The sequence below is a fragment of the Salmo salar genome, chromosome 14 (assembly GCF_965601325.2).
Source record: "Salmo salar chromosome 14, fSalSal1, whole genome shotgun sequence".
Taxonomy (NCBI): domain Eukaryota; kingdom Metazoa; phylum Chordata; class Actinopteri; order Salmoniformes; family Salmonidae; genus Salmo; species Salmo salar.
Window position 1 is genome coordinate 76828125 of NC_138304.1, and position 23468 is coordinate 76851592.

Here is a 23468-nt window from a genome sequence, read left to right on the forward strand (position 1 = left end):
TGGAGTTTGCCAAAAGACACCTAAAGGACTCTGACCATGAGACACAAGATTCTCTGGTCTGATGAAACCAGGATTGAAACCTGGCACCATCCCTACAGTGAAGCATGGTGGTGGCAGCATCATGCTGTGGGGATTTTTATCAGCTGCAGGGACTCGGAGACTAGTCAGGATCGAGGGAAAGATGAATGGAGCAAAGTACAGAGAGATCCTTGATGAAAACCTGCTCCAGAGCGCTCAGGACCTCAGAGTGGGGTGAAGGTTCACCTTCCAACAGGACAACGACACAGCCAAGACAACGCAGGATTGGCTTCGGGACAAGTCTCTGAATGTCCTTGAGTGGTCCAGCCAAAGCACGGACTTGAATCCGATCTAACACCTCTGGAGAGACCTGAAAATAGCTGTGCAGCGACGCTCCCCATCCAACCTGACAGAGCTTGTGAGGATCTGCAAAAAATGGGACAAACTCCCCAAATACAGGTGTGCCAAGTTTGTAGTGTCATGCCCAAGAAGACTCAATGTTGTATCTGCTGGCAAAAGTGCTTCAACAAAGTACTGAGTGAAGGGTCTCAATACTTATGTAAATGTGATATTTCAGTTAATTATTTTTAATAAATGAGCAAGTATGTCCAAAAACTGTTATGCTATGTCATTATGGGGTATTGAGTGTAGATTGATGAGGGGGAAAAAACTATTTCATAAATTTTAGAATAAGGCTGTAAAGTAACAACATTTGGAAAAAGTCAAGGGGTCTGAATACTTTCCGAGTGCTTTTCTTGTTTGAAACAGCCTGGTGCGTGCATCAATTTCAGACCTCGCCTGGACTGGAACGACTCGTCACGTCTCCGTGTGTAGCCACGAGGACAGTTTTGAAAACAGGTGAGCCCCTTTCCATAGCCTTATGCCTTTAGTGCGTAAAACGACGTTACCGTTATTTACTCATACAGAAAAGCAGCACATAGTTGTGGTATCAGATAATGTTGCATTGCTGTGGTATGTCGGGACGCAAACGAAACAACGTTACCTGAATGATTATAATAGGCGATATTCCGAGAACAGGATTGCAGGTAATTATTTTCATCCAGATGAGTCCATTGTAAAATGAAAAGCACACAGTTGTAAATACCGTTTGTAGTGTTTTGTACGACATGCCATTCTCTCCATGTAGTGTGTGTGTGTGTGTGTGTGTGAGAGAGCGAGAGACGGGGGGGGGGGTCAATTTTATATTGGTAATGCATAGGCTACTTTACAATCGCATTACCTCTCTTAGTTCGTGTTTGTGTGATACCCTACTGTACATCTGGTTGTGTGTGTTGTGGTACTACTTCGATGTGATGGGAATTGGGTAAGTGTGTGTACTTGAGCGAAGAGCATCGTGAGCTCTGCTGAGTTGAGCCAGCATGAGTTCTTTGCGCCTCTCCCAGGGGAATGTGTTGTCTGTATTGTATCAGTACCACATACCAGTACTCATCATAACATATTAATTGTGAGAGTTTCAAGTCCATACGTGTGTAATAGTGTGTGTGTGTGTGCGCGCGCGCGCGCCCAGTTTCCTTGACTAGAATGAAGAACTCGTGGCATCTTCTTAAACATGTTTAACCTTAACCACACTGCTAACCTTATACATAACCCTAACCTTAAGTTAAAACCAAAAAGCACAGTTTAGTTTTCATTCATTTTTATGATAGCCAATTTTGACTTTGTGGCTGTGGTAACGATGACAACCGAGGCAAAGCGGGGCTGCACCTAGGCGAGCGAGCACTCCCAACGAAGTTACACAGAAACTGAAGGAGGGGCAGAAATAAGGTGAACTTTTCCGCATTCCACGGCTAACTGTAAAGAACTCTGACTGTAGGCCTATTTACACAGTTTGCTACGTCGTTGACTAGTCGTCCTCGTACTTGTCACGAAGGAAAAATAATTGCAACGCATTAGAAGACCAAACGGCATTCTGGCATTCAGCTGGGTGAGTGTTTCTCCCCATGTTCTTCTCGACGCATTTTTTATTTTCGGTATTTTCTCTATGATTTATGTTTCTCTCTATATATGTAATCCACCCAGACTACACACCACATTTTTGTACAATACTTTATTAACTCATAATTAAGTAATATCACCCATTTTCTCTCAAAGTCCATTGCGCATCACTGCTGCAATCATAACGCTCTGTCTCTCGCTCATTCCCGACTAGTTGTGTTTTAAAAACGGTGGAATACCTTTTGGAATATACATTTTTTTTCGGGTTGTGTTCTGCTATGACCTGATTGTATATTAATGGACTGACAGAATCTGAAGGTTGGTCATTTGAAAATGAGAAGGCCGTTTCTTTTGGATACATTGTGGGCGTCGAAGTTTGGTGTGAGTTATGGGATTTTTTTCTTCATACCTGGTTGATCTGAGCTTCTGATTCAAAAAGTTTTGCGTTGCATAAAGTTTAGGCACCCTTACTTCTCTTTCTCACCATTGGCTTTCACATTTCCCCAATTTCAAGCTATTCAGCTTTCATATCATTATTGTGGTATCCACATGATCATAATCTTCTCTAAATATTTTGCTCTATGTGGTGATCACTTCAGTTAGGAATTCATAGTAGTATTTTCTATGAATGCATTCCAATGACTAGCTGGTCAACGACTTTATATGCACACGCATGCGCACACGCATACACACACACACACACACACACACACACACACACACACACACACACACACACACACACACACACACACACACACACACACAGGGTAAGGCCAAACTCAACATAATGTTGAAAATGAACAGACCACATTCCCTTAGACACACAGGTGTGGTCAGGGTCTGCAGTAGCCCAGTAATGGATTGAAGGAGCCTAATGTTACTCCTTATAGTCCAATGACCTAATATGTTCTGTTCAGAAGCAAATTGGCTCAGGCATCCGAAACAACATCTTCCTAAACACTTATTCTTCAGAATAGAGTACCCTAGGGCTCCCGAGTGGCACAGAGGTCTAAGGCACTGCATCTCAGTGCAAGAGGCATCACTACAGTCCCTGGTTCGAATCCAGGCTGTATCACAGCCGGCCATGATTGAGTGGCGATAAGTTGGCCCGGCATCGTCCGGTTTTGGCTGGGGTAGGCCGTCATTGTAAATAAGAATTTGTTCTTAATTGACTTGCCTAGTTAAAAAAATATATATAAAGCAGTAAGTCTGTCTGTTTTGGCCCACGTTCAGGAGCGAGGCCTCACTTTTAGCCACTTATCGGACCTCTTGACATGATGACATCATAGTGCACCATTCAAAGACAAGGGCCATTGTGCCACTGTAGTGTTATTGGGGGAAGGGGTGCTTTTGTAGTTGTGCGGGAGCTGGTTCTTGAATCAACAGTTGTTCACAGGATGTTGTACTCTTGTTGACTTCATGGTATTGGGGTAGGAAGCTGGGGGTGAATCGCGCGGGGAGTCTCGGGAATCCTTTCTTGGTAGAGGCTGGCATTGGATTTACTGTTACACATGGGAGGCAACAACATCTAGGAATGATTTTTAGCACATGGATGAGGGGAGGGGACATGCATAAATACAGTCAGAGTCCGAGAGTGAAAGAGAGTATACAGGGAGACTCACAAACACTCACATGCTGTCACTAATAGACACATTTCCCTACACAGACAGACAGACAGACAGACAGACATGGTATGGTATGGTGTGTTCAACAGTCACTTGACCACTTCTCGTCCCCTGTTGGTATCATCTCCGACTCACTCTTCAGAGAGCCTGCGCTTTAACACTCTCCGATCCAGCTCTTCCCTCTTCTGTCTTATGCCTAAACGTATCTCCCTTCTCCTCTGTCTCGTCCTGCGAGAGGTCATTAGCTCACTCTGTCTGTCTCTTGTGTTGTCTGTATTCTTGTGTATTTTATACCTCTTTTATTATTTTTATTTTATTATAGTTTTTTTACTCTGCATTGTTGGGAAGGGCTCGTATGCAAGTCTACACCAGTTGCATTCGGCACATGTAACAAATACAATTTGATTTTTCCCTTGCTCCCTCTCCTACTTTATATGATTGCAAACTGTTAAAGTTGACCTGCTCTTGCTCTCTTTCTCGCTCTCTCTCTCTCTCCCTTTCTCATGCCATATTTGGCTTTTGTCTGTCTGTCTCTGTCTGTCTTTATGATGCTGGTTTATTGTCAGCCTTTTTTTTCTCTTTCTCCCTCCCTGCATTTGGTTAATTATATTAGGCATGACTGGATGTCTTCAAGGAGAATACTTCCCTGCAGTTAATATCAGTAATCCTTTCAAAACTGATCACCAATGGGTTGATTTACTTTGACACTTGAGGCTTTCTGAGGGTTTTAGCCTGTTATTTTAATCATGTTTGTTTTCTCACCATGGGTAGATATAGGAGACAAAGGGCTGTGAGACAGAGGTTTAATCCTAGACACATGAAAAGTGCGACGTATACGGAGGGTGCGGGGCAACAGAAGACAAATGGCAGAGGGACTAAGGATTTTAGAGATTGGGAAAGGGCCGATAAGGGGGGGGGTTTACGGGACTCTACCCGGAGGGGCAGATCCCGGTTGGAAAGCCATACCCTCTGCCCGAGACAATAGCGGGGAGCCGGGGTCCGGTGGCGGTCCGCTTGTCGCCGATACCTGGAGGTGGTCTTGAAAAGAGTGGACCGGGTTCTCTTCCAGGTACGTCAACAGCGGCGGACAAACATCTGGGCAGAGGGTATGCTGACTTCTTCCTCAGGGAAGAGCGGGGGCTGATATCCCAAGGAACACTCGAGAGGGCGTGAGACCAGCGGCCGAGCAGGGAAGGGTGTTGCGGATGTATTCCACCCACACGAGTTGCTGGCTCCAGGTGGTGGGGTTGGCGGAGGGGAGGCAATAAAGAGCTATCTCCAGGTCCTGATTGGCTCGCTCCGACTGGCCATTAGACTGGGGGTGAAAACCTGAGGACAGGCTGGCCGACTACCCAACGAGGGTGCAGAACACCTTCCAGAACCGGGACGAGAACTGAGGACCGAGATCAGAGACCATGTCGACCGGAAGTCCATGGATCCGGTAGACGTGTTGCATGAGCATGGCAGCCTCCTTGGTTGAGGGTAGCTTGGGAAGGGGAATAAAATGGGTGGCTTTGGAAAACCTATCCACCACTGTAAGGATGGTGGTGTTGCCATCTGATGGAGGAAGACCAGTGACCAAGTCCAGGGAAATGGGACCAGGGGCGGTGAGAAACAGGGAATGGTTGAAGGAGGCCAACCGGAGCCTTATTCTGCACACACAGTGCAGGCGGCTATACAGGTGTGAGAGGGCGTCAGGCTTCCCGTTCTTGGACCCAGGGTGGTAGGAGATAGTAAAGTTAAAACGAGTGAATAACAGGGCCAATCGAGCCTGCCTTGAGTTGAGGCACTTAGCAGTTTAGAGATATTCCAGGTTCTTATGGTCAGTCCACACTAAGAATGGATGTTCCGCCCCCTCTAACCAGTGCCTCCACTCCTCCAATGCCATCTTGACCGCGAGTAGTTCTCGATTTCCCACGTCATAATTCCTCTCAGCGGTGTTAAGACGATGGGAAAGGAAAGAGCATGCATGCAGCTTTCGCTCCTGGGCAGAAACGGATGGATTAAGATGGGGGCTCTAGTGAATCGATGCATGAGGTCCGAGAACGCCCGGTCAGCTGCTGGAGACCAGGTGAACGGAAACTTGGGAGAGGTGAGTGTTGAGAGGGGGGAAGCCAGGGTAATGTAACCCCAGATGAATCGGCGGTAGAAATGAGTAAACCCCAGGAAACGTTGCAGCTGCACTTTGGATGTGGCTAGAGGCCAATCCACCACTGCTCTCACCTTGTCCGAATCCATCTGAATATTTCCTGCAGCGATAACGTATCCTAGGAAGAAGATGGTGGAGCGATGGAATTCACATTTCTCTGCTTTCACAAAAAGCTGGTTCTCCAGGAGATGCTGCAGGACCTGTCGGACGTGGAGGATGTGCTCTTGAGCAGAACGGGAAAAAATTAGGGTGTCGTTGAGGTAGGCAAACACAAACCGGTTCAGAATGTCACGGAGCACATCGTCAAACAGGGCCTGGAACACTGCGGGAGCGTTGGTCAGTCCAAATGGCATAAGCTACGCATAGTGCCTGCTAGCCATTTTAAAAGCTGTCTTCCATTCGTATCCTTTCCCGTATCAGAACCAGATGGTAAGTGTTCCCGAAGGTCCAACTTCGAGAAGATCATCACCCCCCTGGAAGGCTCAAAAGCCGATTAGATAGTCCCCGGTAGGATTTTGTCCTTCTCCACAAAGAAGAACCCTTCACCAGCGGGGGAGGCAGATGGATCAATACTTCCTGCAGCAAGAGAGTCCTCAATGTACCTTTCCATAGTATTGGTCTCTGGACCAGACAGAGAATAAAGCCACCCCCGAGGCGTAGTAGTGCCCAGGATAAGGTCGATAGCGCAGTCATAGAGTTGATGCGGAGGGAGAGATGTAGCGCAGGCCTTGCTGAAAATCTCCCGTAGGTCCTGGTACTCTGCGAGAATGGAGGAGAGATCCAAGGCTTCTCCCAAGCCCGCAGGAAGACGTCCCGTGGCAGGCTGCGCCGACTTCAGGCAATGCGAGTGGCAGAACGGGCTCCAACCCATGATAGAACCAGTAGCCCAGTCGATCAGGGGACTGTGCCTTTGGAAAACCCCAAACCACTGGTACAAGAGGAGGTTCAATGAGCAGGAACTGCATAGACTCACTGTGATTACCTGACACTCGCAGGTTGATGGGAACCGTATTGGGGGTGACTCTGCCAATAGTGCCCATCCAGCGCAGTGACGTCCATGGGAATGGAGAGGGGTTGTGTGGAGATACCCAGCTCCGACACCAGGGTAGTGTCCATAAAACTCTTGTCGGCCTCAGAGTCAATGAGCACCCGGAGAGATTTGGACAGGTCACCCCACAGCAGGATGGCATGAAGAGAGTACGAGTAATGGGAGATTGGAAACTCCCCATACGGCTCACCAGCATGCTCGTACCTACTGATGAGCCTGGTCTTTTAAGGAACAGGTAGATATGTAATGTCCTGTAGTACCACAATACAGACAGCTCTTGGTGTTCAGTCTACGCAAGAGTTCAACAGGAGACAATCTAGCCCTGCCCGATTGCATTGGTTCCGGAGGAGACGAGTTGACAGTCCTCTGTGATTCCCGAGGGAACTCGGGTGACATCGGATTCTCCCGGCAATGTAGACTTCGGGAACGTCCGGGATTCCTTTGAGGCGAGGTGGGAATTGCAGATGAGCGAGTGTGACCGGGAACATACCGCCTCTCCTTCCTACGTTCCGTAGCCTCCCATCAATCCGTATGGTCAAGGCTATGAGAGAGTTGAGGTCCATGGGCAGCTCCCGGGCTGCGAGCTCGTCTTTAACCACCCCTGATAATCCATGAAGGAACATGTTGAACAGGGATTGTGGGTTCCAGGCACTCTCTGCGGCAAAAGTGCAAAAATCCACTGCATAGTCTGCCACACTACGGGAGTCTTGGCGCAGTTCAAGTAGCTTCCGAGAAGCCGCTCTCCCGGACAACGGATAATTGAACACCTTTCTTACCTCCGCCACAAACTCCTCCAGGCTATGGCAAACGGGGGATTGTTGCTCCCACACCACCGTAGCCCAGGCTAGTGCTCTCCCAGACATGAGCGTTATCAGGTACGCCATCTTCGAGCGATCTGAGGGAAATGAGGAAGGCTTCAGCTTGAGGATGAGGGTGCACTGGGAGAGAAACGCTCGACAGGTTCCTGGATCTCCAGCATAGCACTCCGGAGGAGGTAAGCGGGGTTCAAGGGAAGCCGGGGTAAGCTTGGGAGAAACACAGCTGGTAGCGGGGTTACTGAGAGCCTGGGAGGTTACTGTTGTAGACACAGGAGGCAGATATTACTTTTCAGAGTATTTATTATAACAAAGGGGACAGACAAAAGGCAGGTCAAGGGCAGGCAGAGGTTTGTAAACCAGGTCAGAGTCAGGCAGGTACAGGACGGCAGTCAGACAGGCTCAGGGTCAGGACAGGCAGAAAGGTCAGAACCGGAAAGACTAAAAAAACAAAAACTTGAGAACAGGAAAAACGGGAAACACGTTGATAAGACCTGACAAGACAAGACGAACTGGCAACAGACAAACTGAAAACGCAGGTATAAATACACAGGAGATAATAGGGGGAAATGGGAGACACTTGGTGGGGGGTGGAGACAAGCACAAGACAGCTGAACAGTTCAGGGTGTGACAAACTTTCCATACAGTGGGGGAAAAAAGTATTTGATCCCCTGCTGATTTTGTACGTTTGCCCACTGACAATGGTAGAAGTGGTCAGAACTGCCAGAACATTTTGGAGATGGAGGTGCTCAAAGTTGACCCATTTTGCAGACCCCACTATACCATGAGACATCCATGTCTTCATCACAGGTAAAGATACAGTTGAGTTTGATACCATTTAAAAACTTACAAAACGGTTGTCAAACTATTTTATAATTTCTTGAAAAAGGTATTTTTTTTAAATACAAATTGTCCTTTGTTTTGTTGTATGTCAATTATCCAAAAACGTGTCAACTCATTTTCCCATATGTTGTAGTTTAGACCCTGTTTTACATAATCTGAAGTGTTTGTGTTGTAACCGCCATTGGTTGAGACACACCATACTCTTGAATACATTGTGGGTAGCATTTCAATCATGGAAATATTATTAATAGAATGGATATATCCCATCAGACCACTGCAATTTAGCTGGTACATCATTGAAATTTTAACTTCCAGTTACTACCACAAAGATGGCCGCCGGGTCCACCCACCATCGAACGTCAAGTTAAATGGGAATGTCTGTTCTATTATCTATATTTCTATTATTTCAATAGGTTTCCTATGGAATATTGATAGTTTAGTTTAAAACAACTGATTTTCCCATCAGGGTTTGGAACCAAAATATTTCCGTTCCCATCATTCCGTTCTGAGCAGAACTGCTATTTTGTTCGTCCCGGTATTCTTTAAAAAAACGTGTATTTTACCCCCTTTTCCTCCCCAATTTCTATCTCTCATCGCTGCAGCTCCCCAACAGGCTCGGGAGGCGAAGGTCGAGTCATGCGTCCACGAAACATGACCCACCAAACCACGCTTCTTAACACCCGCCCGCTTAACCAGGAAGCCAGCCGCACCAATGTGTTGGAGAAAACACAGTTCAACTGACGACAGAGGTCAGTCTGCAGGCGCCCGTCCCGCCACAGGGTGTTGCTAGAGCACGATGAGCCAAGATGAGCCCCCCTGGCCAAACCCTCCCCTAACTCGGATGACACTGGGCCAGTTGTGCACTGCCCTATGGGACTCCCGATTACAGCCGGTTGTGATAGACCCGGGTCTGTAGTGACACCTCTTGCACTGCGATGCAGTGCCTCAGACCGCTGCGCCACTTGGGAGGCCCCGTCCCATTTTCTGACAAGAAAATAAAGTTCTGAACTGGTTAGGGCCCCAAAAAAGTAAAAGTTCACATTGTTCCTTTTCGTTCATTTTTTGTATATTTAGCTCATTGTTTTACTCCAGCAATTTGCACTGATAGAGCAGCTTGCTGTGGAAAGGGTAAGATAGTTTACATGTTTGATTGGTCAGATAAGTGCAGGTTCGAGATGCTACATTTCACGGGGAGAGGGGGCTTGGCTTGAAGCGCTGAACATGACGTGAAGTGGAATGTGTTTACAGCATTTATATACTAGAAATTAGGAATATTTTTGGAACTAAAAACTTTCTCAATTTCTATATGATTTATTACAATATTTTGTTACTTGAGCCAGTAAAGAGGGCTTTACTATTCTTGTGTAGCGTAATTACTTTTGATTCCCTCCAAGCCCGAAGGCACACACTTTCTAGTAGGCTTAGATTGAAGATATGGCAAATAGGGGTGGCAAGATCGTCCGCTATTATCCTCAGTCGTTTTCCATCCAAGTTGTCAAACCCCAGTGGCTTGTTATTGTTGATAGACAATAATGTTTTCACTTCTTCCACACTCACTTTACGGAATAAAACATTTACAATGCTTGCCTTTCATAATTTGATCACTTATACTTGGATGTATAGAGTCAGCGTTTGTTGCTGGCATGTCATGCCTAAGTTTGCTAATCTTGCCAATGAAAAAATAATTAAAGTAGATGGCAATATCAGTGGGTTTTGTGATGAATGAACAATCTGATTCAATGAATGATGGAGCTGAGTTTGCCTTTTTGCCCAAAATTTCATTTAAGGTGTTCCAAAGCTTTTTACTATCATTCTTTGTCATTTATCTTTGTTTCATAGTGTAGTTTCTTCTTCTTCTTATTCAGTTTAGTCACAAGATTTCTCAATTTGCAGTACGTTTGCCAATCGGTTCTGGTGCCAGATTTATTTGCAATTCCTTCAAAATGGGTGCGGTCCAGAAATGATTTAAATCAAATGGAATGACCCTTATGCCACTACTGTTGATTCATTGTTCTGTCACTGTTTATGGTTTTAAGTTATTTGTGCTGTACTAGAGCCCCCTGCTTATTATGAGCCAAATCCTAATTTCGGACATGCACGTAGGCCTACAACTCGAACTCAAGCTAATACCATCCATTGGCCTCAACTGAAGATATGTCTGAACATTTTAGTTGCAGGTGCACATCTCAATATTGGTGGTATTATACATTTTGTCTTGTAGTGGTGTAATGATGTAATATGATGTACTGTTTAATTGAATTTTTTTGTTAGTTTTTTGTGTGACGTGTGTTAATGTGTTTAGATCCCAGGATGAGGAGCTGCTGCCAAGGGGATCCATAATAAAGACCCCCCCAAAAGTCAGGATTCAATTTATCCCCTATGCCCCTCAAACTCAACTCTGGACCTCGAAGCCAGTTACACTGTATTTTTTTCATTGTTCCCCAATAACCCGGGACACCAGGTGTATGCAATTAATTATCAGGTAGAACAGAAAACCAGCAGGCTCCGGACCTCATAGGGAAAGAGTTGAATACCCCTGCATGCTATCACATTTGCCTTAGAACTGTGATATTAATTGTTTTCTTTCTCTCTTTGTTCAGGTCCCGACATGGTGAAGCAATAGTTGAGCGCACCATGCAGTACTTTGACTTGAACCACCAGTAATATATAGTGGGTGGAAACGGAGGGATAAACGGGAGAAAAAGAGAAGTATGGCCGTCTTTAATATGCTTGAGAATGTGGAAGACCTCTATGAGATCGGAGAAGTACTTGGGAGGTAAGGATGGTCATTATAAAAGGTCTTCTTGTATGAGGCTGTTTAAGTGAGGAAGGTATTTTAACTCTGAGTTCAATTACTTTTCAAGGTCAATTTTGCATATGCTGTCTTGCTGCATAGTTCAATGTGAACTAACATTCAATGTAAGCTATTGGAATAATTCAAAAACTGACTGAATTGTGTATAGAAAGAAAATACTGAAATGTATTTTTTTTTTTACCCATCTACCAATAAGGTGCTCTTTATTGCAAGGCATTGTAAAAATTACATTGCAATTATGCTACATAAATAAATCTGTGTTGTGTTCAGTAGGAACACATTTTTATTGGACAAGCTCAGGAAGGACTTACCCATTTCAAAACTTTTCCAATCAACAACTAAATTGTCTCACTCTGTCATCGCCCCAGTGGCCACTTTGGGCAGGTGAGGGAGGTGCGCGAGCGGGCCACGGGGTCTCGCTGGGCTGGGAAGTTCGTGAAGATCAGGAAGTGCGCTAGCAGCCGGCTGGGCATGGAGAGGAAGAATGTGGAACGGGAGGTTGAGGTCCTGCAGGCCCTACAGCATCCCAACATCATGGCCCTGAAGGATGTGTTTGAGAGCCGGGCCGAGGTGGTGCTGGTGCTGGAGCTGTGAGTGGGGGGAGGAGGAGGGAGAAAACCAATACTATTTAATCCCAGGTCTGACATGAGATACATGCAGGGCTGAATTATGTAGTAGAGTTAAAGGAAAACTCCACCCCAAAACTATCTTTTGTTATTTGTTTCATTAGTCCATTGTTGATATAATCCCAAAATGTTTTGTATGCCAGCAATCAAGTTTTCAAGATATATAACTTTCAAAATACAGAAATACAGCCTGTTTGATGCATTTTGTTTGCATCATATGATGCTGCTTGGGCGGTATCCAGATTGTCGTACCTTCAAATATTAGACAGCAAGGCTCTTGATCCAGGAGGGGATTCTCTACTGTTACCAAGTGAAGCTTGATTTTGGAAGAAGCTAGTCACTTAGCTAGATGGCTAACTAGCTACTAAATTAACACACCAAATGCACAACTGCAGAGTATTTAGCACATTTTAGACAGTTAACTTAATAGTTACAAGATATTTAACTGGCAAACATTTAGTTGTTAAGTCCATACTGTAACTAGATTACCTGGCGCGTGCTGCACAACAGTGAATGAGTGACTCAAGGCTCTGGTCTCTCATCGTTGTGTGCTTGTCAACAAACACCACGTGTTTGGGGACTACCAGTAAGCTTTATAATGAAAAATTGCGACAGGTGAAATGAAGAACGCAATCTTCTTTATATCCTAACGTATTGCACAAGTTGACTGCAGGTATTTAATTAAAAAGTAGCTACAAATATTACAATGTATTTAAAAACATCAAAGAAATAGTTTCAATGGTTATTGACGGTATTGAAAAACCATACCGTGACTATTTCCAAATACCCTGGTATACAGTGCCTTTAGAAATGATTCATACCCCTTGACTTATTCCACATTTTGTTGTGTTACAGCCTGCATTCAAAATGGACTTCTCTCTCTCCACAACCAAATATACCCCATAATGACAAAGTGAAAACATGTTTTTAGAAATGTTTGCTAATTTATTGAAAATGAAATACAGAAATATCTAATTTACATAAGTATTCATACCTCTGACGCAATACTTTGTAGAAGTACCTTTGGCAGCGATTACAGCTGTGAGTCTTTCTGGGTAAGTCTCTAAGAGCTTTTCACACCTGGATTGTGCGACATTAGCCCATTATCCTTTTCAAAATTCTTCAAGCTCTGTCAAATTGGTTGTTGATCATTGCTGGACAACCATTTCCAGGTCTTACCATCGGTTTTCAAGTTGATTTAAGTCAAAACTGTAACTCGGCCACTCAGGAACATTCTCTGTCTTCTTGGTAAGCAACTCCAGTGTAGATGTAGCCTTGTGTTTTAGGTTATGTCTTGCTGAAAGGTGAATTTATCTCTGTGTCTGGTGGAGAGCAAACTGATCCAGGTTTTCCTCTAGCATTTTGCCTGTGCTTAGCTCTATTCCGTTTATTTTTTATCCTTTCCTTAACGATTAAAAGGATACACGTAACATGATGCAGCCACCACTATGCTTGAAAATATGGAGAGAGGTACTTACTCAGTAATGTGTTGTATTGGATTTGCCCCAAACATAACACTTTGTATTCAGGACAAAAACTGAATTGCTTTGCCATATTTTTTGCAGTATAACTTAGTGCCTTGTTGCAAACAGGATGTATGTTTTGGAATATTTTTTTATTCTGTACAGGCTTCCTTTTTTCAGTCTGTCAGTTAGGTTAGCATTGTGGAGTAACTACAATGTTGTTGATCCATTGGCCTCATGGTGAAATCCCTGAGTGGTTTCCTTCCTCTCTGGCATCTGAGTTAGGAAGGACAGCTGTATCTTTGTGACAGGGTTTATTGATACACCATCCAAAGTGTAAGTAATAACTTCACCATGCTCAAAGAGATATTCAATGTCTGCTTTTTATTTTTTTTACCCATCTACCAATAGGTACCCGTCATTGCAAGGCATTGTAAAACCTCCCTGGTCTTTGTGGTTTAATCTGTGTTTGAAATTCACTGCTCGATAATTGCATGTGTGGGGTACAGAGATGAAGTAGTTATTAAAAAATCATGTTAAACACTAGTATTGCACACATAGTGAGTCCATGCAACTTATTATGTGACTTGTTAAGCACATTTCTACTCCTGAACTTCTTTAGGCTTACCATATCAAAGGGGTTTATGTCTTGACTCAAGACATTTCAGCTTTTCATTTTTAATGAATTTGTAAAAATTTCTACAACATGTTTCCATTTTGATATTATGGGGTATTGTGTGTAGGCCAGTGACAAAATGACTAATTCAGGCTGTAACACAACAAAATGAGGAAAAGTGAAGGTGTGTGAATGGTATACCACCCAAGCCTAATGATGCGTTTCGGATCATATGATGCTAAATGCATCACACTGACTGTATTTCTGTATTTTGAAAGTTATATATCTTAAACGTTATTGCTGACATGCAAAACATTTTAGGTCTATATCAACAATGGACTAATGAAACAAATACCAAAAGTTTTTGGGTGGAATTTTCCTTTAAGTTCTGACCCCTCTCCATTTCTCCTCGTCCCTCTTTCAGTATTAGTGGAGGAGAGCTGTTTGACTTCATTGCTGAGAAGGAGAACCTGACAGAGAGCGACGCCATCGAGTTCATGAAGCAGATACTACTGGGCGTGGGCTTTATGCACAACAAACAAATAGGCCATTTTGACCTGAAGGTAAATTATGCTAGTGTGTTGATTTGACATATGATCCAACTTCTTTAGTTTGTTACTCACTCTATATGATATTTAAGAATCCAGTGCTGCAATAGTCTGTAGTAGTGGTTTACACTAACCTCCCCAATAACACTGCTAAAGTAGTATTACACATAAAAATAGTATTACACAGCTTGTTCATTTATTGAATCCAAAATCCTCGACTTTTATGTATGAGTGCTTAATGTGAAAAGAGCATATCTGTATTCATCCATCCCAAAACCACACAAACATGCTGACACTGCTACTTATTAGTGCAAGCGTCCATGTCGCATGCTCATGTTTGTATCCACAGCTGCCACTAAAGGGAGTGTGCCTGTGCACTAGGGTGTTGAAGAACATGCTGTTCACAGTCCGGTCGGTCAGCATGCTGTTGACCTTTATGGTCAGATTGTCCTAATTTTGCATGTAAAATGTGTACTCCCCTTCCACGATCAGCCGGAAAACATCATGCTGTCGGACAAGATGGCACCAAACCCCGACATTAAGATCATTGACTTTGGGCTGGCCCACTGCTTCCAGTCGGGGGAGGAGTACAGGTGCATGAGTGGCACCCCCCAGTACATTTGTGAGTAGTCAGTCCTTTCATATGAGTTAGGACCTGTTTAAATACTATGTAAATTCATGCATCCTTCCCCTCTACCTACAGTTGTTGTGAATAACTTATTGACAGGACTGGATTCTTGAGGGCTTTGTAGTGAAACCTATTGCTTACGTTAAATGCAAATTGTCACACCAGTGATTACTTTTAAGAAGGAAAGAGAAGAAAAGGACAAGGACAGACTAAGCTACGTTCAGGACTGTTTCTGCCACCATGGTGCATCGGTCAGAATGCGAATCTGGAGATGTAGCAGTAATCCAGGTTTAGGGGTATTTATTACACAGTTGAACACCGGAACGAACAGAGGCACACGGGGGAGGGTTTGGAATGGAGGTAGGGCTTGTAAGGCCGGTAGGAAGAATGTGGCTTGTAAGGCCTTGGAGATAGTATTGGATGTGGTGGTCTGGAAGGGATATAGAAAAGGGAAACATTAGAAACACATCAACATAAAAAGGTGCAGACAGGACAAAGTAGTACCAAGTGACTTACAGAGAATGGGCTTAAGATAACCGCAAACTAAGGAGGCTGCCAGGACTAAACATAAAAGGTTATCATAGCATGGATACAACATAAGTTCAGGCAGCATAAAATACATGGTTGACATTTTACTCCTACAACTTAAGGCACTTAATCATCACACGAAAGACAGATCCACCCCGTGGCATCACCAAGCAAACTATTCTAGTGTGTAGGAAGGAGCATGCTGGTTAAATAGGGAACTGAAAGTGGTGAAAAGGGCAGAGGAGGGGTGATTTGGGAGTGGAAACAGGTGTGGTGGAAAGGGGCAGATACAGTACGTTATTAAAGAATTGGAACAGGCCCCTTGTAATGCAGTGCCTATGTGGCTGAGGTCTCTTCTGTGGAGGTGAGCTCCTATTTCTAGGTCCAGGTGTTTCCATGGAGACAGTGCAAGAAGTGTAGTGTCATGATCTGTGCTGATGGTGTTACGATAAACTAGGGTGCTTGCAATTCCAATTGAAACAGGAAGCGATTTGGATGGTCTAGGAAAGTTGCCATTTCGGGTCATAACTACATTACCCTCCAACCCAGATAATTTCAGAAACCTCTTATCAATATAGTAATTATATTCTACATATTTAGTAATATATGACAAAGCAAAATTATCCTTAAAATGCTATTTGATTTTGAAACAACTGGTAGTTTGCCCCAAGACAGACACATCTCAAGCTGTTCTCAAATGCTAGCTGCTTCAACACCGATTTGGTCAGCATGATAAGGTTGGCATGGTTACAAAGCTGGTCCTGTTTGGAATGCAAATGTGTTTGCCCAGCAGTAGCAGCTAAAGTACTATAGGTTTAAATAATACAATGCGACTGGTGGAGGAAGTTATCTCAAAGTCACTGGCGTTGTTCCTACCGGTCAAACAATCTATTAATGGTTTCTGAAAAATGCAGTGTTCAGTTTGCATTCTTGAGAATGAAAATGTTTCCCTCACAGATAGTGTGAAGTCATACAGGCCTTTGGGTTTTTTTTTTTTTTTTTTCATAAATGTAGCTACATGCATAGACACGTCTCTCAGATTGTCTCTCAGATTGCTTAATTGCCATGAAATACAATTTGTAGATATTGCCAAAGCAGTATAGTGGTACAGCATTTCAGTAAATACTTTACAATGCAATGAGGATAATGAAATACATTTCATTTCAGCAGTAATGATAATAATAGTACACACAGCTCCAAAAATTGTGACAGTGACCCATGTTTTTGTTGTTGTTTGTTTCTGTACTCCAACACTGCATTTGAAATGATACAATATACTATGAGGTTGTTAAATGCATTTGATGTTTGTTTTGGTTGTGTTTCAGATAATTTTGTGCCCAATAAAAATGAGTGGTAAATAATGTATTGTGTCATTTTGAAGTCACTTATTGTAAATAAGAATAGAATATGTTTCCAAACACTTCTACATTAATGTGGCTGCTACCATGATTACGGATAGTCCTGAATGAATTGTGAATAATGATGAGTGAGAAAGTTACAGACGCACAAATATCATACCCCCAAGACATGCTAACCTCTCACCATTACAATAACAGGGGAAGTTAGCATTCTTGGGCAGGTATGATATTTGAGTGTCTAACTTTCTCAGTCATATTCCAAACTTCATTGTATCATCTCAAATCCAAAGTGCTGGAGTACAGAGCCAAAACAACAAAACATTTGTCACAGTCCCAATACTTGTGGAGCTCACTGTATAATCATCTCTCCCTTTCTCAGCCCCTGAAGTGATCAACAACGAACCTCTGAGCACAGCTGTGGACATGTGGTGAGTGTGTGTACCGCCACCTCTCCCAACGTACACACTCACACACACTTGCATATATAGACACTTAAATGGAACCTCAAAACACACCCATCCCACACCTCTTGCTACCCAATAATAACCTCATATATATATATATATATATATATATATATATATATATATATATATATATATATACATATATATATATATATACATATATATATATATATATATATATATATATATATATATATATATACATACAAAGAATGTCCCCCTTCCATCTTGATGAGTAAGCCCTTGGAATGCGTCCAGGCATGTGTAGGCATGCTCTCTCCTTTCCCTAAAAACACAGTGTGACTGTTTCTTGTTGAATACATTAGCTTCACTCTATGAGTTCTATCTGATTCTCTAGTGGGTTTCGGCTAGATATTGTGTTGTTTTTTTTTTTACACAGAAATGAACTGTTTTGAGTCTAAAGGGTTGGACTTAATTGTAGTACAGTGGAATATGAGTGTACCTAGACGCGCTACACCCCAGCGCTAATAAATGGTGCAGCAATATAAGGACTTTGGGGGGAAAAAAACAACTTACCCCAGGACACTTCACATTGTGACTATCCCAGAAAAAGTAAAGGAGCATTCAGATATCTGTGTTGATCTTTGAGGTTTATTTTAAGGACAAACACAGACTTATGTTTTCGATGTGTCATACCCCTCCCCCAGAGCCTCAGACAGGAAAATGTTAGAGGTAGCTGATTATAGTACATTTGGAAATACGAAAGCAAACATAAAAAAACGACTCACCACAACAGCTCTGTCTACATCCTTTGGAATAAAGTTAAGATATTATGATAAGAACTGAGCCTCTCTAGGCCTCTGTGAACAAAATAACCACATGACTGTTAGATCTTTGTTTGTGTTTACATCCCCCTATAGGAGCATCGGAGTGATCACCTACATACTGTAAGTTGAGAGAGAAAAGGGGGGTGCTACTGTACGTATGGATTTACACATATGCCCAATTCCAAATCAACCCTTAGCCTACTATAACCCTATACAAATGTGACAATATTGCCATCTTCCTCTGTTGACTTGGAATTGGGCTATAGTAACAGCAACCTTCTTTTCCCCGACTCCACTTTATTTTTCCAGACTGAGTGGTATGTCCCCGTTCCAAGGGGACACGGACGAGGAGACACTGAGGAACATTATAGCCCTGAACTACAAGTTTGACGACCATCACTTCAGCATGACCAGCGCCATGGCCAAAGACTTCATCCAGAAGCTCTTTGTGAAAGATCAGAAGTAAATAATGCATTGGTCATGGGTAATTTGGCCTACTATGATGTCCTTTTACGATGTCAAGAACAAATATGGAACGGTGACTGGAATGGTGAATGGATCACTTATTTTGTGACTTTGCACCTATCGTAAATGGACAGATACTTTTTTTTTCAGCCACTATTGATAGAATAGGAACTCTGTATTGTATGAATATATCACCCTTTGTCCAGCTGTCTGTGGTTGCCAGTGTTTTTCTGCCTGTCTCTGTGTAGTGAGATAATGACAGCTGAGAATGATGGCTTTTTTTTCAGCTGCTTTTAATAGAATATGAACTTACATGTATCAAATGAATAGATTACCCTTTGACTGTATGTGGCTGCCACTGTCTGCCTGCCCGCCTGTCTGCCTTTCTGTTTGTCTGTCTGTGTGCCGATCCTTATTGTCTCTCTGTCGGTCTGTCTCTGTGTAGTGAGAGAATGACCGCTGAGGAGTGTCTACACCACCCATGGATCAAGGTGAGAGTCGGCAGCACAAGGCTTTGCTCCTGACAAACGGTTTAATATTGCACGTTTTAATATGTGTACTTGTTTTTAATCTCCTTCACTTATCATCGCTTCCTCTTTTTTAGCCTCTGACAAGGAAACAGGTGGCCAACAGGAATCGCTCCTCCATCAACATGAAGACCTTTAAGAAGTTCAATGCCAAGAGGAAATGGAAGGTGAGAAGGATATATGTCCTATATTTGTCCGATCATTTTATGCCATATCACATATTATGACATTGAATAAAGCTCAAATCTTGAAAATGTGCATGCGTTTTATTACAGATAATGAAATCAAACTGAGGTCATTGATACACAGTCAATGCTTGTCTTGTGGAACTAAACTAACAAATAGGGCATGAACGGCATGAACGTGAAGCGATAATGTTTTGTCCGAAAGGCCCTTTTCAAGTCTACTCTGTCTATTAGAACACAAAGCACACTGACATTATAGTCTGAGACAACAGAGTACATGTTCACTAAATGTAGTTTACACAAGACAAACACAAAACCGGTTTTGAACATACAGCTACATTGAGAAGCAGGACCTATACATCGTAGTATCAGTTAAGACGGGCGGTGCTCAAATAACACAACAGCAAATGTTGACACAACAAGTGGGTCATAGAAACAGACTGAGCAGTGCTCAGAGCCTGAGACATAGATCTGTATGTTCATGTGCAAAGTTTAAATGAATTAAAGTACGCATTTTAGGGAGGTGCTAAATATCCTTGCTAAGACAGAATGATATGGTATCCAGAATAATGAAATCGTACCCAATCTTAAACATGTTCATGTATAGCCTCAATTATAAGGCAGACTGAAAGCAGTAATATAAAGCTATGTAGAGGTTGTGGGGAAGACACACTAATGAAGTTGAGGTGTAACTTCTGTGTAAATGACCTTTTAGCGGACTGTCAAAGACAATACAGTATGAAGATAGGCAGAAACAGCTCCTCAATCAGTCCCCAATCACACTTGTAGGCGACGTCATGGCAACATTGGCTAGCTAAGGTCAAATTGATATAAAGCTGTTTTTGACGAAAACTGAAAACGTGTCAGTTTGTCACTTTCACGAGGTTGGGGTGTTCAACTACTTAAGACATTGTCTCGAATCTAGGTTGTGCTTTTATATTTGAGAAAATGAAGAACTAAAGTTGCATTTTTCACTTCTCTCGCGATGTTGCGCCTCTGGGTTTAGAAACTCTGTGGTAGTTAGTATTGCAGCTTGAAATATTATATTTTCAATCAATTTCTTTTGCATTCAATTTTATTTTGCTCTCTGTCTTCGATATTTACTCTTACTTACTCTTCTGTTTTCTTGATCTGTCTTTTTCTGTCTAACATCTGACTCTTATGTTCTGTTGTCCCCTCTCTCCATCCTCCCCTTTTCTTTCTATCTTGTTTCATATCTCCTTTCCTCTTATCCTCTCTCTCTCTCTCTCCCTCTCTGTAGATGTCATATAACATGGTATGGGTGTGTAACAGGCTGCATCGACTGAAGCTGCTTTGTAAGACCAGTGCACTGCCAGGCGAGGAACTGGTGAGTAAGGCTGCCATGACAGTCCAACTAAGAGTTACACTCGAACAAAACCCATTACATTGGTCATTAAGTCTGCCCCTCATTTCCAACCTCTATTGTTAAAAATGCTATTCATTGCAAAAATGCTATATTTCCAGGCTTTGAAAATTAACAGGTGATATAGCCTACTGTATCCTTTACTCAAATGGCTTATCATCCAAGCTTTGCTTATCTCTTGTTTTTATGTGTTTGATGACATCTATAAAATCGCACAAATAAAGACTAAAAAGGGAGGGTGTGGTAGAAAACATTGCATAGAACTTGACTGTATTCAAATACCCTTTACACACTACTGAGGCAAACCGAGCCAAGCAAAGTTGTACTGGACTGGCCTACCTGGTTACACATTCACCCTAGTTCCTTGAACTGTTCTGAAAAGAACAATGTGAAAATAAAATAACCGAGCCAGCATACTATAGTTTTTCTGCCCTATAGTGTGAATCCGATAAAAGAGAACTAACCTGCGATATCTCTCCTTGTTAGAGACAGTGTGAGAGTGACCAGGAGGACACCGAGACCAAGCCAGCCTCACTCATTCGCCGGCGACTCAGCAACAGTTCATAGACTCGACCACCAGGGGAGAGACAAAGCATCAAGCTGCAGTGCACAGTTCCCTTTACAACCAAGCCTACAGTATTTGCACTCCCCCTTTACCAGGCCTCGAGGGAGGGTAAGACCAAGACAGGCTGACACAAGAGCCGGGCACACAAGGAATTTTCGGGATCTATGTCCCTACATCAGACTTTTCCTTGATGAAGTGGAATAGAATCTACGGCACAAGGCCCGTCAAGGCTCAACTTTAGGCTCAATGAACTTCAGGTGGATTGGAGGTAATTCCAGTAAGAGCACAAGTATAAATGTGTGATGGCTTGCGTGAGTGAGCAGTTATTCAATAAGGCTCTCGGTGGGGTAAAATGTAAGAAAACCAATCATGACTTGTTTTTAGAGCTCTGCTCAGTATTACTGTGGTTTATTGCATGTTTTTATGGTGCTTTTGCAGTTGTAAAGGTCAACTGAATAGCAGGCGGTGACATTATTGTTCTTATGGGGAAGTTACTGATTTGGGGATGAACAGTACTGGATTGCCAGGTAGGTCACCCGTGATACAAGTCAGTATTCGACGTCCATCCATGTCGGAGGATGTCAGGAGGGGCAATATTAATATATTATATTATGTTATATACACAGTATAATAATACAATTATACAATATAATGCTATATAATTATAAAATATCTAGTGTCCTAAACATGATTACCAAGTACTCTCATATTGTATGACGGACAAATGTTTTAAGATAACTGACCAGTATAAATAGCACAGCAAATTAACTTTTAAAGGTTCTACTCCTAGAAATAGGATAACGAATACATTCTAATTTTACTAATCCAATAATGTCATCCTGCATACAGTAAATACTCTGAACACTCCACGCTCTACTGCAGTGTTTCCCAACCCTGGTCCTCGAGCACCCCCAACAGCACCCATTTGTATTTTAACCCTGGACAAGCACACCTGTTTAAACTTGTCAACTAATCATCAAGCCCACACTGAGTTGAATGAGGTTTGTTTGTTATAGGCTACCACAAAACTGTTCTGTTTTGGGGTACCCAGGGTTGGAAACATTGCTCTACTGAACTAGTACCGTTACTGAAGATCATACATTGATGCATGACAAGTAACGTGACATGAATTATCTTTTTGTGAGAACTATATACGTTTTCTGTTTCTCTAAGAAGTTTAAAAATGTGTTTTCTTTGATTATAACCTTGTGAAAATACCTTAAATTGACTGTCAGTGTTAAGTGTGGTTATTTTAAATAAAGGTACATTGTGGTCAACAGGTTTTGTGAATACATTTTGGAATCATCCCACTTGCACACTTTTTAAATCCTAGGGAATAGAACAATGGTGCAGGCTGTACTTTTTAATCAGCTCTTAATATTCTAACTTGGACCAGAGCTTTGCACCTCTGCACTAGTTTAACTCTGCAATGTGTCATTGTAGGTCAGGGGGGACCTGAATGCTGTCAAGCATCATTCTTAAAAAAGTGTTTGGGTAAATAGGCGCATGACCATTGTGTAATAACCCATTCTTGAAGCTGTAGCCTATATTTTGAGGACCAAAATTAAAAGAAGCCTTTGGGCTTTATTGTGTTCATTCTCCTTTAAAAACAAGCCTATGTAATTTATCCAACTGGAGCATCTTATTTTTCATTAAAATAGATACATTTATTAATTAAAAACAACCTTTCGGATGAGTGCTGATTGGGGTTCCAACCGGATTCCAACAGTCTTCGGTCGCCCTCTGCAGGAGTAAACCATAAAGCACAAAAACGAATACATGGGCTGGCCCATCAATGATTTGATGAGCGATGATCAATACAGAAAAAATTATCAACCGAAAATTAGTTGATATAATAATCTCATGAAATGTCTAGGCCTATAATAAAATTATAATTCTATAATAGAATACACTTTTGTGGGAGAGAAATCATTTTAGAATTACATTTAAAGCTACAATATCATGTTTACATATGCTACTATCAAAGAGTTGGTGCACTCCATGTGATTTTCACTTATGTAATTAAGTAATTCCTATAAATCAAGCGA

At 42.5% G+C, this 23468-nt stretch overlaps 1 protein-coding gene across 5 annotated transcripts; it reads left to right on the forward strand.

Annotated features, from left to right (window-relative positions):
* The first annotated feature begins 786 nt into the window (after positions 1-786).
* On the forward strand, positions 787-22697 carry LOC106570195 (death-associated protein kinase 2). 5 transcript variants are annotated; one of them, XM_014142260.3, is made up of 12 exons: positions 787-876; positions 11058-11233; positions 11641-11862; positions 14402-14540; positions 15018-15147; positions 17419-17467; positions 18388-18414; positions 18604-18756; positions 19205-19250; positions 19364-19453; positions 20733-20819; positions 21342-22697. In XM_014142260.3, exons 2-12 carry the CDS (start codon positions 11169-11171, stop codon positions 21420-21422), a joined length of 1089 nt encoding a protein of 362 aa, XP_013997735.1. In that variant the 5' UTR covers positions 787-876; positions 11058-11168; the 3' UTR covers positions 21423-22697. The 5 variants fall into 5 exon arrangements, with proteins under 5 accessions (XP_013997735.1, XP_013997738.1, XP_013997734.1 ...); XM_014142263.3 differs by lacking the exon at positions 787-876 and adding an exon at positions 911-1064; XM_014142259.3 differs by lacking the exon at positions 787-876 and adding an exon at positions 1717-1963.
* The last annotated feature ends 771 nt before the right edge of the window (positions 22698-23468 follow it).

Coding starts and splice junctions, on each gene's coding strand:
- LOC106570195 (XM_014142260.3), top strand. CDS start 11,169: ATGGCCGTCTTTAATATGCTTGAGAATGTGGAAGACCTCTATGAGATC. Junction 17,468..18,387: donor AGCACAGCTGTGGACATGTG/GTGAGTGTGTGT, acceptor ATCCCCCTATAG/GAGCATCGGAGTGATCACCT. Junction 18,415..18,603: donor GGAGTGATCACCTACATACT/GTAAGTTGAGAG, acceptor TTATTTTTCCAG/ACTGAGTGGTATGTCCCCGT.